General features: G+C 29.5%; 1 protein-coding gene across 1 annotated transcript in view; it reads right to left on the reverse strand.

Annotated features, from left to right (window-relative positions):
• LOC136979051 (bromodomain adjacent to zinc finger domain protein 2B-like) overlaps positions 1 to 19,438 on the reverse strand; it is a 280,166-nt gene that overhangs the window by 25,590 nt on the left and 235,138 nt on the right. The window contains 6 exon segments of the mRNA XM_067274949.1: positions 793 to 988; positions 3,879 to 4,318; positions 7,883 to 8,061; positions 11,955 to 12,113; positions 14,672 to 15,901; positions 15,904 to 16,117. Coding sequence (XP_067131050.1) covers positions 793 to 988; positions 3,879 to 4,318; positions 7,883 to 8,061; positions 11,955 to 12,113; positions 14,672 to 15,901; positions 15,904 to 16,117 — 2,418 coding nt within the window.

Below are 19,438 nucleotides of genomic sequence, written 5' to 3' on the forward strand. Positions count from 1 at the left end.
TAGAGAAATTTGGACATTGATCAACGAAAGGTTACATGAAGTATTACGAAAGAAATTCAAAACACTTAGTTAATTTTTTTCTCTCATTGGGGATTTTTATTTGAATCTAAAACCAAATGTTATCAATAAATAATGAACAATAAACATTATTGTGAGTGCAATTGTCATCCTTCACGGAAAAGTGCTAAGAATCCATTAACTTATTTAAAACAAGCAGTAAGAAACTTTAGGCTTGCATTAATTTGCTGCAATTAAAACAAGCAAATTTCATATTAATATAGTAAAATTGAACTTTTATGATACTTATTCTACAGATTTTGTATCTTTTAAAGAAATTCATGATAGTGGTCCGTGGAATTCAAAATTGTGAGTTTACTGGTCTGTGAGGTCAGAAAGGTTGCAGACTGCTGTTTTAGACTATATCTTTGTTTGTGCTAATTCAATTTTAGAAAGTAAATACTGTATCAATCTTTGCAATGTTTTTAACTTTTACATTCAGATTATTTGTGTGTTATGCTAAATCAGTTATTTAGCAACAAAACAAGCAAGCACTGTGAGATCATTCATAAACAACAAATGAGTTTAACTTGTAATAACTGTAATAAAATGAACAATCTTTTGATTTTTTAAATCAGAAGATTGTTCAATTTATTATAACAATTATTACAGATTGTTCAAAAGTCAAAAATATATGTAAAGTAAGAAATTTACCACAATAATAGTTATTACAAAAATAAAATTAGTTTATTTTAATTTTAATTAGTTTTTATATAAAAACAAAATTTAACTTACAGCTCTCATAATTGATTTATCCCATGCAACACACGTTTCTAAAAGATTGATGCACATTGCTAGTTGTCCAGATGTCTTACATTTCTTTACAGATTCACGCCACTTAAACAGTCCTACTGGAATATCATCACTACTTTTCTCATCCGTATTTTGTGTTTTTCCACTAGAGGTTGAACATAATTTCAGTTCACTGCTGCTATCAAATATATATAAATTTCATGTAATGTTGAGTATTTTAATCAATTATAATTAATAATAAAATAATTCAGATAATAGAACACAACCTTAATAAATATAGCAAGCCTCAGGACAGGATAACAACTTAGGATGGGAAATTCCACAAAATCATGGCAGAGCATAATCGACAACAGATAATTATTCATTCAAGCAAGCTAAGGATGGTTATGTAAGTTCAATTTAATTTTAAGAATGTTTTTGTATTTGTAAATTTAAAACCCCCTTTTAAAAAAATTTTTATGCAGAAATATGTATTCAAAGAATGTAAAATTGGTGATTATTCTAAATGTGGTTTTATGCATATTTTGAGGTAATTGACTATAAAAAATTTGTAAGTTTTTATTATATCATTGTCGGAAATTTTTTAAATTGTTGTAAGATAAAATTTAATTATTATGTACTTTTTAGAACATCGTTGTAAACCTGCTGACAAGGGATGTATGCATCCAAAACACAATATGTGTATTATGTGTACAGGAACAACAGGTGAAAAATAAAGATTTTGTTTTTTCCCATTAAGAACTCATACTTATTGCAAATAACTATCACACCAGTGTAAATGTCCTATTAATAAGTTAGGTCTTAGTTGACTATAATAGAATAAAACAAAAGATAAGGACGTAAAGGCAAATAAATTAATAGTAAGTCTCAATTTAATGGGCTAATTGGGGGAAAAATGTTTGCTATTGCCAAAAGTCTGTTAAATTGAATGTGTTTAAAAACATATGTTACTGTAGTAACAAACTTACAATGTACAAAATGCATTAACCCTTTGATAAGTGGATATACTGGTGGCTCCCTCTCCTCCCAGAGTTAGTTAGTTTTTAAACTAAGTACTGTTTATTTTCTGTCCAAATATGAACTAAGAACTGAATTAAAGCACTAGCAAATCAATAACATTGTTTTCAGGACCATCTACAATAATCACTTGCCACAACCATGGCAGTAATGTCACCATCGGCATAAAAACAAGTGAAAAAAAATTGTGTGTTTGTGCTAGTGACCTTGGACGTTGTTACTTTGACTCCATTGTATCATGAAAACAATCAAAGACCTTTGTTATTTTACATAATATGAGACAAGGAAATTAAAAATGTAATAAAAATAAAAGTTTAATCAAAATCAACTGATCAAATTTTGAAAATGAACTCAATTCTATAAGTCAACATTCTTCAACATTTTCACACCTGCAGATTGGTAAAAATAGGAATGATATTTTGCAGACTGCACACAGCTGTACTGTTATGGGAAGCAGTCCAATCACAATCGCTCTCATTAATGCACATGCATTGTTTACATTAATTATTAAGTTGTTAAGATATGCAAGGATAAAATGTAATTTACCTTAATTTTGGAAATATCATACATAGAAAGACATTTTAGTCTTTACATATTTTTACTAATGAGTAAATCCATCAGCCAATTAAAAAAAAAATCTACACAACACTAACCTGGATTTAATACAGCTCAGAAAATATACAGATACCATCAAGCAGTGTTAAGCTTGGAAAGAGGTCCATGGTAGGCATCCTAATGATCTCAACTAGGATAATATTGATATAACTGAAAAGAACTGCTGGCTTACTCAAAGATGCTCTTTAGAGAGACTGAAGGGTTCATGATTGCCATACAAGACCAGGTCATAAAAATTGAACTACAAAAAGCACATTTTAAAAAGTACACTAACAGTAACACCACTACGATTTTCAATGTGGGAGGGTGGAGACGAAGCAAAACATTGTTTTAGTGGGTGATGTTATCTGCACATTAACATCAAACTAATTTAAAATTTGTCAATAAATCAATAAATTTATCAATAAAAGAAGAGTAGATATGCTCAGAAGTGATATTATTTTCTTAGTCTTCCTTAATACAGTAGAGTTGGGTCATCCTGTAAGACTACCGCATGGGATAAACCATACCTAAAGATTAAAACATCATCTCTAGCTCCGCTTTTAGCACCTATTCAACACAACTTGGTGCATGCACATTGTCATCACATGCACCTTAATTCAAATTCTTTACATTTTTATTTAAAATTTGGTTTGTTCTAAAGGACTAAATACTGTTAATTTTAATTCAAAATATTTTGTTCAAAAGGTTTATTCAAGTTTATGTTTTGCCTGAGGACAATGAATTATAAAATATCAAAAGTGCTTGCAAAAATAGCGAAATCTACACATAATTAACATCTTTGTGATAATTTCTTCCTTTCTTGCTTAAACAAAAGATTGTCTTGACAGAATCTTAATTCTTTATTTATAGTAACTGCTGAAGAAGAGTTATTTGATGTTGATAATTTTAGAATAAAAATTGGCTACCATGAGACACTATTTGCCTCAATTAAGGCAGTTGACCTCATGAAACTAATGGTGTTCCCGGAACTACTGTTTTGCTCTATTCATCATTTTTTTTTTAACTTGCTAAAAACTGATGCAGTGAGATTTTACTTTATAGTTTTATTTTTATATTAATAAAACTATACCTTACATATATAGTCAAATGTATTTCAGGTTTTATAACTTCTCATTTGTGGAATTTTTATTAAAAAGCAAAACTAACAATAATTCTAATTTTTTTCAGTAGAACCATGTTCATAATAAATAATTATATCTTAACTATTTATCATTTTGTAAGGATTTTTATGTTGTAACATTTTGAAATAAAAATACATAGCATAGAGTAAATAAAAATAAAAATATGAAGCATTAGTTAGGCAAATTAAGATAAGAGAAAAAACTTAGCAATATGATTAAATTAAAAACAAAATGATCAAACTAAAAATTTAATATATATACCTATATCAGAAATGATTATATTATTTAATAAAAATAAATTATTTTATTCACCTTGTACCAAGTGGAGCTCTAAGATATCGTCTTTCTATAGCTGCTTCTAAAAGTAAAAGCCTTTCTTTTGCAACTTCCACGGGATTAAGAACTTTTTGTTCTGTGTCATTACAACTATCCATTTCCTTATCACTACTGTCTTTTTCTTTTTTAATATCTTTCAAGCTCCCACCATCGTCATCATCATCATCAGCATCATCTTCATTATCGTCATCAGTCCTCTGTTCTAAATCCTCATTAATCTCAGTTTCATCAGCATTATCATTTTTATCATCTTTATTTGTTACAGAACTTGTATCAGAATTCTTATCAATTGACTCTTCATCATCACTATTTCTATGCTTTATATCTTGGGGAGATGAGCAAAATGCTGAACTATCACAGGCAGGATGAAATGTAATTGTAGGATCATTAGATAATTTTTCTTGCATCTTCCACCCCTTTAACAAAAATTTTTATATTAATAAAATGTTGATTAAATGTATATAAAATAGTATTAATACATACAACCCTATTAAATGTGAAATATTCAAAAAAGATACATAATATGTCTTTGCTATGATATTATCAAAAAAAAAAAAAAAAAAAAAAAAAAATAGCATTAATTTATAAAATAGACATTTTGAGGTGGACTTTCTGATATTATATTGCAATTAATAATCTAATAAAAGGAGGTAAAAGTTAAAAGTCAATGGGTCAATTATTAAATTAAAAAAAAAAAAAAAAATTTGATAGCAAATCTTAGCAGATAGTTTTATACTAATATACAAGGGTTGGTCAACATTGACTGAGACTTTTATATCTATAGATAAAAGTCAAAACTCTGACAAACACCAAATTATATCATTTTTTTTTTTCAATACAGTCAACACCCTGATAACTCAAACACTCGTCGGTTACATAGTCAGTTTTTTGTGGTCCCAGCCGACTTACATAGTCATTAATGTTATTAACCTTAAAAAACTTGGTTTACTCGACATTGTTTAACTCGTCACCACTGGATAAATCAAGATACTTTTTCTGTTTTACACTTTTTAGACGTCTGATAAGTCGACTCCCCTCCTGAAAAGTGAGTTCACACTACACAGCTTATTTTACGGTGTGAACTCATCTTTTCAGGAGGGGAGTCGACTTATCAGACGTCTAAAAAGTGTAAAACAGAAAAAGTATCTTGATTTATCCAGTGGTGACGAGTTAAACAATGTCGAGTAAACCAAGTTTTTTAAGGTTAATAACATTAATGACTATGTAAGTCGGCCGGGATCACAGAAAACTGACTAATTAACCTACTGTTTTGAGTTATCCGGGTGTTGACTTATGCAGAGTCAACTGTATTTCCCATTTGCATCCAGACACCATTGCTATTATTGTGATAGCACCCTAAATATTTTGATGTAGCCACTGCTGGACATTTTTCTGCAGTGCTTCATCTGTCTTGAATTTCTTTCCTCCCAGATACTGTTTAAAAGACCCAAATAAATGATAATTACTGGGGACTGTCTGGACTTATAAATAAGGGGCATGAGGCAAAACTTTCCAATTCATTTTAGCCAGAGTTGCTGCTGTCAAATTAGTCATATAGAGCCAGGCATTGTCACAGAGAAGAATAACATTTCCAGACAACTCTTCAGGTCTTTTCTTATGAATGGTGTTTCATACAGCATCTTTCATCATTGTGCAGTAATACTGGGCAATAATTGTGACCACTTTCTTCAAAAAATCCACATGGATAACATCCTGTAAGTCCCAGAAGACAGTTCCCAAAGTTTTACCATCAGAAGGCTACACTTTGCTTTTCTTGGGTGGTGAGGAATCATTATGTCTTCACTCTAGCTGTTTCTGAGATCAAATGGCAGATCCATGTTTTATCACACATGATCAAGAGCAATGCCAGGGGGGAGGGCAGAGGGGCAGCTGCCCTCTCCTAGAAATTCGAAAAAATTATTTAAATGCTAAGTTTTAATTAAAATAATCTTCTTAGGCTTCTTGTAAGTTAAAAAAAATGTTTTAATTAAGATATTTCTTTTCTGGTACATAGTAAATGATTAAAACTTTATGAATCATTTTTATTTTACCTACATACAATTCATATCCTCTATCAATTTACATCATCTTGCCCCCCCTGGCCCATTGGCTGGCATCGTCCTTGCACATGATATCTGATTTCAGAAACTCATTACTTCCAGTTCAAAACTGATTCAGGAGCTCTTCACATATCTTCATGTGTACCCATTTCTGATCAAATATCAGCTGTCAGGAAACCCATCTTGAATGGACTTTGCAGAAGAGTAAGTGCTTGTGAATGATTGTCTCAACACCGCTGACACCAATATTTATATTGGCTGCAATATCACACACTGTTGCATGGCAGTTTTCAAGGATTAACTTGCTCAACATGTGCAATATTCATTGGAGTGAATACAGTTGAAAGAATGTGTTTATGTGGTTTGTTTGTCACCAGCTCTTGTCCTCTAAACTGTTGACAATATTCGTACACTCTTGCCCATGACAGTGTTTGTTCTCCATACTGTGCTTTCAATCTTCTCAAAATTTCAGATAACTTGATGTTTTCCTTCACAAGAAATTTGATTATACATTGCTATTTCATGGCTACAGACCACTGTGATCACTGCAGCTGCTGAAAATGCACCAAATATGTCAGGCCAGATGTGGGATATTTAAGAAGGATTATGTTATGTCCTCTACAACTTTTATCATATTACAGTTAGTCCTTGATTTTTTACACACAAAAGTCTCAGTCAATGTTGAACAACCCTTGTAAAACATATACAAGGGTACCTTGTACTCCAAATTGAATTCATTCCAGGAGAATGTTCAAACTCTGAAGTGACCAATGTCTCAATCAATTTTTCCCATTAAAAAATAATAGAAATCTTAAATTAATCCATTCCAAGACCCAAACAATACCCATTTCAATAAACTTAAAACAGCAAACACACATAATTTAAGGTAAAAATAACATAATTAAATACCCCAATAAAATATTAAAACATGAAAACAATAAATAAAATACATAAATACTCTATAATAAAATGAAAATTGCATTTACTGGTCGTGCACTGTCAACTTCAGCATCTTAAAATAACTGCCAAATCTGCCACACAAATGCTGCTTTTGTGCTTTACAATAGGTACCTTTTTCATACCACAATTACAGATATTACTCTCTTTTCTCTTACTTGTTAGACTTCATTGCTTCCATAACGTCTTGGATGCCATGGTTAATAAGTAAAGTTAATGTTGAGTTGAAAAGAAAGTTTCTGCATATTTTTAATAGCTGTTGTTACTTAAAACAGATGTATGATTTAATTATAACAGTTGTGAAATTTAACACATTATTGCTAATTTGAGATTGTATTCTTAGTTTACAAGCTTATTTTACTCAGTTTGAACTTTGAAGCATCATTCAAATTCCAAAGCAAAGTTTTGTCAAATTTAGTATTCAAACTCTGAAGTATTTGAAGTATGAAGTACCACTGTATTTAGATGTATCAATTAACTTAGCATAAAAAAAAACTTATTTTGAACTCAATGTAAACACAGCAATACAGTTAACAGTGCCAAACAGTTAACAGTGAATATATCACTACTGCCACAGTGCAACACAGCCAAACAGTTAACAGTGAATATATCACTACTATAACCTCAATTTGAAAGAAAAAAAAATTCAATATAATCAACATCCTTCATTTCTATTTTAAATTCATTTTAAAATTATTTCTTATTAAGGTATTGACATCAAATACTTTAAATTATGATGTTAAAATTAAACTTCAGAATTTTATGAATTTATAATTGTGAAATGAACTTCTACAAATAAAATGGAAACAATTACAAATGGAAGTAAAGTCAACAGCATTATAATATTTTTCTTAACCTTAATTATATTCTGGAATTGGAAACACATGAAATAATAAAGATATTTTGATTTATTTTTTATGCTATAATTACATAAATAATATTTTAACTTTATTTTAAACATACCTTAACTTGCATACTTGCACTAGCAACCTTTTCTTCCATTGATTCAACATGTTCTAAAATAGCAAGATCAATACGAAGAGCCACGTCAGGAAACCATTCACTCTCACTGTTGGCATCAGGCGTACCTCCAATTTTTTGAGATATTTCTCTATCAAGATCAGTAATTTCTAAATCTGTAGCTTAAAGAAAAAACACACATTTGTAGTCAAATTTAATAGAACTGATATAAATATAAATATTTTTTATATAACAAAACTTTATTGGATTTAACAAAAATTAATTTACTTTTCACTAAAAATAACTATAATTATATAAATAAAAACGAATGTAGTCATTATAATACAATGATTCTGTTACAGTTTTTATTGCAAAGTATATTTTTAAGGCTGAATCAAAAATGATGTGAGAAAGAAAAAGACATCATCTTTCTTAAATTAGCTTAAAAATATTCAAAACAAAATAATAAAGGTAATCTAAAAAAATGTACTATTACTTTTCCAGCTGTTATATATAAAAGAAGAAAAGAATGGCAATCGGTCAAAAAATGACCCCCTCAAAAATTTTTACAGTTTTGGTCCTGGGACCTTAAAATGTTGAGAAATGCAAAAATTTTGGGGTTTTTCTGTATGTATATTAAAGTGTGTATGGGGGCAGAATTTTGTTCATTCACTTTAAAGCTTAATAATTCATGTAAGTTTTGTCAAAAATTTCTGAAATTTTGCATGGAAGTTCGTGTATCAGGGGAATTAATGCTACTAAATTTTGGTGATTAAAAGTCAAAGGATGGGAAGATAGAGGAGGGTCATGTAAATGCTGCTCATGTGTAGGCAATTACGACGACTTAGGCCGCAAGCTTCAGTCTAGATTCACACTGCTCAATAGCACAGGCAGAAACTTTAGCTATTTATATGAGCTTAATTCACATTAGGCATAGGAAGGAAAAGAGACACTAGTTACACTATCACATTTATTCTGACAGTAGGGTAGCTTTACACAGAAATGCAAAGTCTGCTTAGAACTTGTTCATCTCATACTCCACATTCTCAGACAATTAGACAACATTAGAATGGATCTCCATTGGGGCCAGAGTCATGCAGGGGTTCTTGGCAATGAAACCGCTAACCATCTTGCATCTTACACAAGCTGCAAAGTCTTCAGTCACTAGTACTTTCAGTCACATTCCTACTTCGTACATCAACAATCACGTCAAGAGGCAAATCTTCATTCTATGGCAAGACAGCTAGGACCGTGACACCACTGGTAGGCTCACCTACACTTTCATCCCCAAGATTGACACTACTGCTATTCTTTGCCACTTTTACCCTAGTTACACCCTCACTCAGCTATACAGGACACAGCAACTTTAAGCAATACTTGCATAGATTTAACCTCGGGGACAATCCACAATGCGATTGTGGTATTCAGGAGGACCAAACACCACTTCACTTAGTTTTTCGCTGCAATAGGTACAGTACAATCACATTAGGGACAGTTTAATGAGAGCTGCTATTCTTGAAGGGCACAACTGGCCTTGCAATCCACACCAACTCATTCACACACGTACAATGTTCGCATTTATATCCCTCAGTGGGGCTCTTGAGAGCACTCACTCCAGGGGCATGGATGACAATTAGCTTTCCCTTGCTTTGTTTCAACCGTTGGTATATAGCTGTCTTTCAACTTTGTACTTTTATTTTTATTTTCTGTCTTCTTTTTCAGTCTGAATTCAGTTAGTCCTAGTTGTGAGTTAGATTAGGGACTCTTAGCTTGGTTTTCTGCTCTGGTTGTTGTTTGGTTAGATTTGTCCTAGGTTATGGTAGGTTAGTTTATGTAGTGAGTAAGTTAATGTTTAAATAAATAAATAAAATTTTGGGGTCTTGCTCATTTGTCTGTCGGTCTGTTCATCTCATCTAGTTTGTCATTGTGTTCATTTGCTTTTTCACACTCTGTCTAGCTGTTTAGCTGTTAAGTAGTATAAAGATTTGTGCTCGTGTTCAGTTTTATTAGTATTAAGTATATATAAGTCTTCCTACTAACAGCCACTTGGCACTAACTTCTACACTTAGCTATTCATGACAGCTCTCAATTATTGGTTTTGCTACACTCAAGTTTTTTTCAGACCCTTCGGGGGACTATGGCCTTGCAGCCTAAGAAGTGCATGCCAACATCAAACTTAGAGAGTACTGTAGCCATATGTATGCCATTCAGAGGGATCCTACCTTTCCCTACTGCCTAACTCCTCTCCCTCCTTCTTCCCCTCTCCTTTCCCTTACCCTCTTTTCTGCCAGCTAAACACCTTGTGTATGGCTGATGTCTTTCTTGTATCTATGTATGTATGTATCTCAGGATCCTCATCTGATTGAATGCTATCAACCACTAATTATAAGACTGTGCTGTGAACAAATAATAAAAGAAGATTGGTCTTTGCTAGAAAAGAATAAGCATCTTCAACTATATTGTAGTGTTAAAATGACATTTGTGTGTGAAGATTATTTGCTTATGAATATAAATTATTATGTTAAATGATTAATTCTTCATTTGAGATGCAGTCAAAATTATATCTTAACATATAGCAGATAAAACAGACTAACAATAGATCCTGAAGAAGTATGTAGTAATTGTATTATGCAAGTATACAAAACTTGGAAACATGTATTTCTTTATTGTGTAAAATTTAAAATTAGTAGGGATAAGTATTTAATAAGGTTTAAGACTTGGAAAGACATTATTAATATATCGTGCTTCCCAAAAACTGATTATTACTCTATATTTTACTTTGTACCAAATTATTAACTTTTGTTTTTGTAACAAATTACCCCCTTGTAACAAACTAAGGTTCATAAATAAAGAATTAATTGATTGAATTTCCTAGTATTTCAGAGAGACTGAAAGTTATTTAATATTTTAAATTTAAATAACAAATGTTAATTTAATTAATGTAAAAGGATTTCTACAAAAAAGTTTAAAAGAAAGCAAAATGGTATGTCATCTTTAGTTTAGATTTCATTAATTATTATTTCAAATTAAATTTAATTAAAAAATTATTGTAATTGTTAGTTAATGCTAGTATAAAGTAGCAATCTAACTACTTACATTTAGAAAAAAATTACTTTATATTAATTATTAATGATTAGCCAAACTAAAATTCTAAATAATCCAAAAATTAATTTGATTATTACAGTATATTTGGACTTGGCTGTTTATGTATATCTAGAATGATTTATTAACAGAAATGAAACAGAAAAAAACAATCTTTTAATGCTTAAAATGACAACTTATAAATTGCATACTAGTAATTCTCTTGCTTTCAGCAGCTGCACAGAGGCATGGGGTTTACAGTGGGGCAGATTATACAAAGGTTTTATTTTCATTCTCGCATTTTCTATAGTGTATATGCCATTCACAGGTTACCTCAAAATTATGGAATATTGACAGAGAGAGGAATGAAAACTAGAATTGAATACATTTATTTAAATAATAAAATATATAATACAATAAAAATGAAAGGAAAAAAAAAAAACGGAAATTACATTCACAATGTTAGTTTCACATTAAAAAGGTGCTATGGATTAAATTCCAATAAATTCCTCTCAATGATATACTTCCCTGCTGTGGGTAGAATCATGGAATCTTTATAGTTCAAACAGCTCCCTGAAAGGCTACTTCTATATATCTCACTTTTTCATTCATTTGTATATTTATTTTTATTGTTTGGTTACTGTAAACCACATATAAATTTTGTATCATACATAAATATTTTGAATTCAAATACCAATATATTTGAACGTCTTTGTAATTTTAAATGTGTTCTGTATGGTAATGGAATGGTTGTCAACGTTCTAGAATTTTAAACCTGTTGATGGCCTGTGGAACAGGTTGAAAATATTTGTTGAAGTAATAAATTGTTTCTCAGTGATTTAAGGTGTTATTGTGAAGATTAAAACTTTTATCTGAGTATTCATTGAATTCTGATAAATGTTTTTACATCTTTCAGTTTTTATTATTATTATGCAATACTTTAAATTAGAAAATAATATCAGGACAAAAATAGACTCTATAAAATTTGAAATACCTTCATGATTTTCTTTGGAACAAGATGCACAAGCATAATTATATAATTTCTGAAGTTGTTTTTTAAGCATTTTTTCTCTAATACCTCTAGGATGAAGTGCATTAAGTAATTGCTTAAGTTGTTCAGAATCAGTAATTCTCCACCATCCACGCTGAAGTTCTATAATATAAAAAATACAAATAAATATGAAAAAACTGTGGTATGGAAATTTTATATAGAATAAACTTAGTTTGATTCATTACATTTGTTTGTTTGTTTTTAATAGGTGTTAATATAAAATATAATAAATTATTATACAATAAAACTTAATATAAAAATTCTTACTTAGAAATGTACAATTGAAAGAAATCTTAAAATTATATTTCTAAAACAAAATGAATAAAAGTATTGCCCTAATTTATTAAAATATGTTTGAAATTTGTTTTATATACAATTCAAGGTGATTATAAAAGAATACCCAACTTTGAAAGGTTATATCTCCACAACCAAAACTACTTATAGCTCCATTCCACATATCATTGTGTAGGAAACATTAAGAAGTTTTGTTGTTTGTGAAAAAATGTCACTATGAGTGCCCTTAATAATGCTACAAGAGCGCATTGTCAGTTCATGCCAAAATGGCAACTGAACAACAGAAGGCATTCTATGTTATTGAGTTTGCTAAAACTGGATTGGTTAACATATGACAAAATGTTCAATGTATAACAAAATGCATGCAAACTTACAAAATCATGTATATATACATATGTAGCAGCCAGGTGTAGAAAAAGAAATTGTATAAGTATACAGAAGCCCACTGTTTGGCCATCATAGTTATATACAATATACTGTTTTATTGACATTAAATATTTTGTTTGAATTGCCAAATGGGACAGATTAAACTCACAATACTCCTCTATGTCTGACTTTGTTAGACAGGAGAGAATTATTTAAATTATATTCCTTTATTTCAATATATGGTGTATAATTATGTAAACTGTAACTTAAAACATAAAAAGTATCTAAAATTCTTACAAGATTCTTGGTGGTAAGAAAATTATTAAAAAAGATTAAGATTTAATATTAAAATTTTTCATTTTTTGATTTGTCTGTATATGGAATTTAACAGAAACAATAAAAAAAAAAACACCATTTTAAACAATATATTGTTTTCAATTGCTATGATAATTCCTTTTAATCAACAATCACTTTTAAATTATTTAAAATTTTGATGATTATTATTTTAATTATAAAAAATGTAATTTAAACTAAAATTATAATAATTAATTGAAGAAATTGGATAAATTCAAACAGAAAACAAACAACCATAAATTCCAGCACAAATTTTAACAACTAATGTTTTTGACCTTATTAAAGGCTTTCATCAGACTACAGTACATTAAATATTAAAAATGTTCACAAATTTGTACAAATTTAAAAGAAAATAGAATGTTAGAATGATCTTGGATCCAATTAAAATATAAAAAATTTTTAAGAACAGTTGATTTAAATACCAAATGATAGTAATGTAAAATTATATGCATGTATAAAAAAAAGTATAAAAACATTCACTTATGAGTGATAATAAAAAGTACAAAAGTAAAAATTACATACATATAAGAAAGTGTCATAACTATACATTATCTGTTAAGGTAATGGGACTTATAACGATCTCCATGTGTTGGAAATGCATTTTGTATCTTTATACTAAATGTATAGTTTATGCACTATTCACTAAGGAGAATAAGAACAAACACTAACTACAAATCCCAGAGTTCTGTTCTGGACACACTGTATTTACATTGTATAGTATATAAATGCAAAATGCTTTTAATAGTTTTGAATCTGAAACTGTGTAATTAATAAACTAATCACTGAAAAATTTAATAACTTATTATTCATTAAGTTAATAAATGTTATAGAATTCTAAAAATTCTTGTGAAATTATAGATGATCTTTGTATAGGATATTCTCATCATTCAAAACACAAAAATTATATTTTTATTAAAAAAATATTATATAGTAAAATCAGTAGTAGTTAAATCTTAAAATTAAATGTAATAATGATCTAATATAATTATATCAAATAAGTTTTAATCTTGAAAATTTATTTGCTCAATTACATTAAACTTAATTTTAATATTTATTAATATTTTAGACCTAAAAATTTTCCCATCAAGCATAATGGAATATTTTTTGAGAAAGTAGAGATTGAAGAATTGAGAAGAGCTTCAAGTCAAGCTTGACATTGTGATGCTGTTTCTACAGCCCTTAACAAAGCCATTCTTATTGGATGTTGCTCAAGACAGACTTCATGACATTCAGGGGTCTCAGTTCTTATTCTTTTAGATCTAGAATCTACCTGACCAATTTTACTCTTACATTTTCCCCTCGGCATTTTTTTAAAGGACAAAATAGCAAAGCTTTTTAATTCCACATTAATAAAACAAAGATAAATTGTATATACACTAGTTAGATTAGTGATAGCACTTACATTATGGTGACATTAGTGACCATATGAAAGTGCAATCACTGATCTGAAATTGATAATACATTTATTCTATAGCTAATATTTCCACAAAATAAGCAGCTTATACTTTCCATCAGAACATAAAACAAATATAACCAAAATTTGTCTGGATTGGACAAAAATTGCAAGAGTTATAAGGAATACACACACACACAGATGACAGTTTTTATATTAGTAATATTGAAATTATACAGTATGTGTAACTTACCAAGAGGAATAGGTTGAGGTTCTTCATACTGTTCTTGTTTATCAACAAAATATTTTCTACAAAATGATGGAGATGGTGTCTCTCTCTGAGATGATGGAGCTGATCCATGTGAAGGACCTGGAGTGGCACTTGGAGTAGGTATAGAGGAAGGAGTAGATGAAGCTGGAGGAAGATTAGGTAGTCCAAAATTTGACAAAATTTCTGAATTTGTAAACTGTAAGCTATTTGAGGTATTATTTATGATATTGGTAACAATTGACGTATTAGTTGTATTTGTAGATGATGTACACGTATTAGATATTGTTGGGCCATTTTGATAACTGTGACCAAATGGTTGAGGACCAAGAAAGGGATGAATAAAGAAACCATTCATAAGTTCTGCTTGTAAGTTTGCCATAGCTGTAGCAGCTGCATGATTGGGATTTGAACTTAAATTACTTGAAGATGAATGTTGAAAGAGAGGTAGGTGTGTACCATTATGTTTAGATGAAGTAGATGAGGTGGATGCAATAGATGAAATAGAATTCAAATGATTTGAAACTTGAATTTCTGATGACTTTTTATCTTCAGAGTTAAAAAGTGATACGGCAGAATTGTGTTCACATGGCATTCGTGGTAAAATACTAAACCAAGGTTTTGACTGATTATTTGAATTTTCACAATTTTTAGCCACCTGTTCAGGTGATATTAATCCAGAGGAAAAACCAAAAAAATTTCCAAATGAACTATCTTGTAATGATATATCACCTTTAGGAAAATTAAAATAGCTACCATTAAGTTCTCTATTATGTAATAATGGTCCATTAAAAAACATGTTACTAGCAAGTATAGAAGCAAAAAATGGAGATTGTAAAAACCAGTTTTGATCTCCACTAAGAAGAGAATTTGGTATTTTATCACATTCTAAATTAGAAGAATTAAGTTTAGAAGCTATCATTTTTTCTATATTCCCTGATTTAACATACTGATTAGTAAATGGAGAAAATACATCACCTTGTTTAGGTGATGAACAAGATTTATGATTTATCCACTCAGTGGAAATTTTTAATTCTGTTTCTGTTGAGTTTTCTTCTTTTATTTCTTTATTATTTACACCTTTCTCAATATCTGAAGTTTTGATTTTTTCTACATTTAATATATCTTCTGTACATAATTTCTCTTCAGATTCATTTTCATTAAATGAATGAGTATTTGTCTCTTCTAATTTTATATCTTTGTCTACAGTAATCATTTATCATCAGGAAATTCTATTGTGTCATTAATATCTTTACAAGATTTTATTTTCACTGTTTCATGATCTGGATCTGCTGATTCTAGACCTTCAACAAATATTCCACCTGAATAAGGAAGAACCCAATATCTTCTTTTGTATCTATCTTGTCCAAATGTTGTAGCTCTAATTGTGTGACATGCTCTGGTTAACTTGTTTTGGTACTGAGTTTGTTGCTAAAAATATAAAAATAAATTAATTTAAATAATTACTATAAAAATTGTAGCTAAATAAAATAATATTGAATTAATTTTAACAATTTTGTATTAATGTTAAAAATGTTTAAATTAACAACTTTACAAGGTAAGTCTAAAATAATTATGCAATTTTCAACAAACTGCTACTTGTTATATCTAGTTGAACAATGTGATGTGACAATCACTCATAATTTCTATATATAAAATTAAATTGTTAAGTTATGAATCCTTTGTTTGTAAGCTTCTAGAATGTTCTATTGCCTGTTATTGTCTGAAGAGGGCAATAAACATCAGCGGAGGAGTAAGAAATACTATATATTGGCTCGTGGTCGAGAAGGGCTCTTCCTTATTTTTGGTGCCATTACAGGAAGAACACAAAAGTGACCAGCAACAAATTACTGTGCAAGGGAAGAATAGTTAACAAACTCTACTCTAGTTGATTAAGAGTAGATAGTGAATTGAAATGATGATTATGCAACACGAAAATTTGAGAAACTTCTGTAATAGTATCTCCCCTCCTCTGTATTTTCGATTGTCTACTGACAGTAAGATTGTCATGTAAGAAAATTTCTGGATTAGAATAATACATAGTTGTTGCAAAAAGATGAAATGTCTGATTGTAATGGGAACTTAATTCAACGTAATATCTGAATATCCTCTGAATATTGTGTCTATTGGATTGATGTTAACTCAACTTCATGTTTAGAAAATAAAAACTTACAATGGAAATATAAAGAACAAGTTTAAATTTTTGTTATGATTAACATATAATGTCATTGTTGCCCAATTGTAGCACTAGTGCAGAATAACTTAAATTAATGATATTGACAGGTGTAGAGTACACTTTGTGCACCTTTTGATCTCATTAAATGAATTCTGTGATTTGAGTACAAAAATGCTACATACCAAATACTATAAAAGTCTCCAACAAGATCACTAACATACTTATAGTAATTTTGTTAAAACAGCAAATTTTGCTTGCTGTTTTAACAAAATTACTATAAGTATGTTAGTGATCTTGTTACTATAATTACTATAAGTATGTTAGTGATCATACAAAAGAAAGCTGGAAGACTTAAAACAAATGAAGAAATAGTGGCAAAGTTATTGCCAAATTTTCTCATTATTTTCTAATATCAAAATGATGTATCAATCAAAGCATTTCAAAACTTTGGCAATCATACGCATACTAAAAATGTCATTTAGTATGCATATGATGAAGTCTGGCAATTTATCTTCAGATGTAAAGCAAACTGGATATGAAAATGACAATTTTTTAAATTTAGCAATTTTTATGTTTATAATAAACTTCTTAAAAATCACACTTATGAACTCCAGCATTACATTATATTAATAAATACAATTGAAGATAAACATAAAAATAAGTGTCTTAAAATTTTTTTTGAACACACACAGAATCTTGTAAAATCATAACATGACACTACCTTCACTTTAAGTGCTGCAAAAAAAAAAAAAAAGTGAAAATATTAAGTGTCACTAGAAAACCTTTTATCCCTTTTTCAATTGTATTCATTACTATAATTAACTCTTGGTATATGCCATTTAAGACCTATGGCAAGAAGGAAAATTCATTGTGTATGGCATTATTAATAGTTTTTTAGTAGCCCTTCGAGGAATCCCCTGAAGGGCTATTATTCTCGCTTTACCATAATTTTAATAAGGCACCTCATATCATCCTGGCAGATGCTTTCCAGCCTTCATACGATATGTTGATGCTGCTATCACTTGGCGGTACACACAGCTGGTTTTTCATGTGCTAAGTTCAAGAATGTGCTTAACATGATCAGGAAATCTCTATTTCCAAGCAACACACTATATAAGGCTACATCCTACGTGGCAGCATTCAGCAACCATGAGCATGAACGTGCTTCCAAGCAGAGTAGACAAACCAATTCAAGCAAATGTGCATGTCTGGAGTAACCGCGTTTAGCATGCAGCAACCAGCTACCAAGCAAGTTTGATTGCCGCTTCCATTGCTTGAGTTTCCAAAGAAGAAAATGGCTGATTTTGTAGATGAATGAAAACAGAATTATAAATAAATTGTATATATATGCTGTATGTACTTTAATTAATAATCTTTAACGTACTTTAATAATTTCTGATTTTGTAAATGTAACATTTTAAAAATAAAACTTTTTTAACTTATTATTCTATGAAGGTTCTTTATATTTGTTGTGTATCTAGTTAGCGATAACAATAACCTGTCAAATTTACCATTTTAACTCTTTCTTGTCTATTTGCTATGCCCCTCTGTTTACATTTATTTTGTAAAACGGCTGAGGGCAATATAGGTCAGTCAAGGTCACTCAGTCGATATTATTTTAAAAATTCACCAAAAATCAAATTATCATTAAATTCATATGAAAAAATCACGCACATCTTTAGTTTTAAATACAATATTTTTCAATACGTTTTAGCAGAAAAATTTATAAGAAAAAAAATTATATATGTCAGAACTGACATTTAAACTTGATAATTTGTAACTTTTTGTCAAAATTAACATTGTCTAGTTACCTACTTTTTTGCTGGCAGGGAGCCAGAAAGACGTAGAATATTGTTTTGCACAATTGTATATAACACTTATGCATGTACGTTTATTTGTTGTGAAATTATTGCACATTATATCAAACATTTGTTTGAAATCAAAACTTTATTCTGCTATCAACTAATATAATGAAATAATATACTTTATTCACTTCATATCGAATCGATTATATATTTTTGTAATAAACATATGATTACTAGTAGCAATACATGTAACATTTGCTGATATTTTTGATTAAAATAAAAAATAAAAAAATATATAAAATATCAGAACTGAAGATCACAACTTGAATATTTATAACACACCGACATATTATAGCTGAATAAACTTATTAAAGCATGAATAAACTTATTCATAAGCACGATTATAGCATGAATGAACTTATTATAGTAATATTATTGCATGAAAATGCTAAAATTAAAATAAAAAATTAAGAAAAAAAAATCATTAATTAAAATTTTTTAAGTCAACAAAACACCATCTGGACAAAAATATGTGAACCATACAATAAACAAGATGCTGCAGTCAAGTGCTGACATCTATTGTTGATAAATTTTATAAAAATCGATTTTTAACAGGGTATCGATGAATCGGTACCCTGGACTATTTGCTTAACAACTAGGGGTACGACAGATTGGTAGCCTGGTCAAGAAAGAGTTAATGCTTGTCATATTTTTCATAGCAGCGTTTGACAAAGTCTTCTTGCCACCATCCTGTAAACAACATGTGCATAC

The sequence above is a fragment of the Centruroides vittatus genome, unplaced genomic scaffold (genome assembly GCF_030686945.1).
Source record: "Centruroides vittatus isolate TY-2023 unplaced genomic scaffold, ASM3068694v2 contig_575, whole genome shotgun sequence".
Classification (NCBI taxonomy): Eukaryota; Metazoa; Arthropoda; class Arachnida; order Scorpiones; family Buthidae; genus Centruroides; species Centruroides vittatus.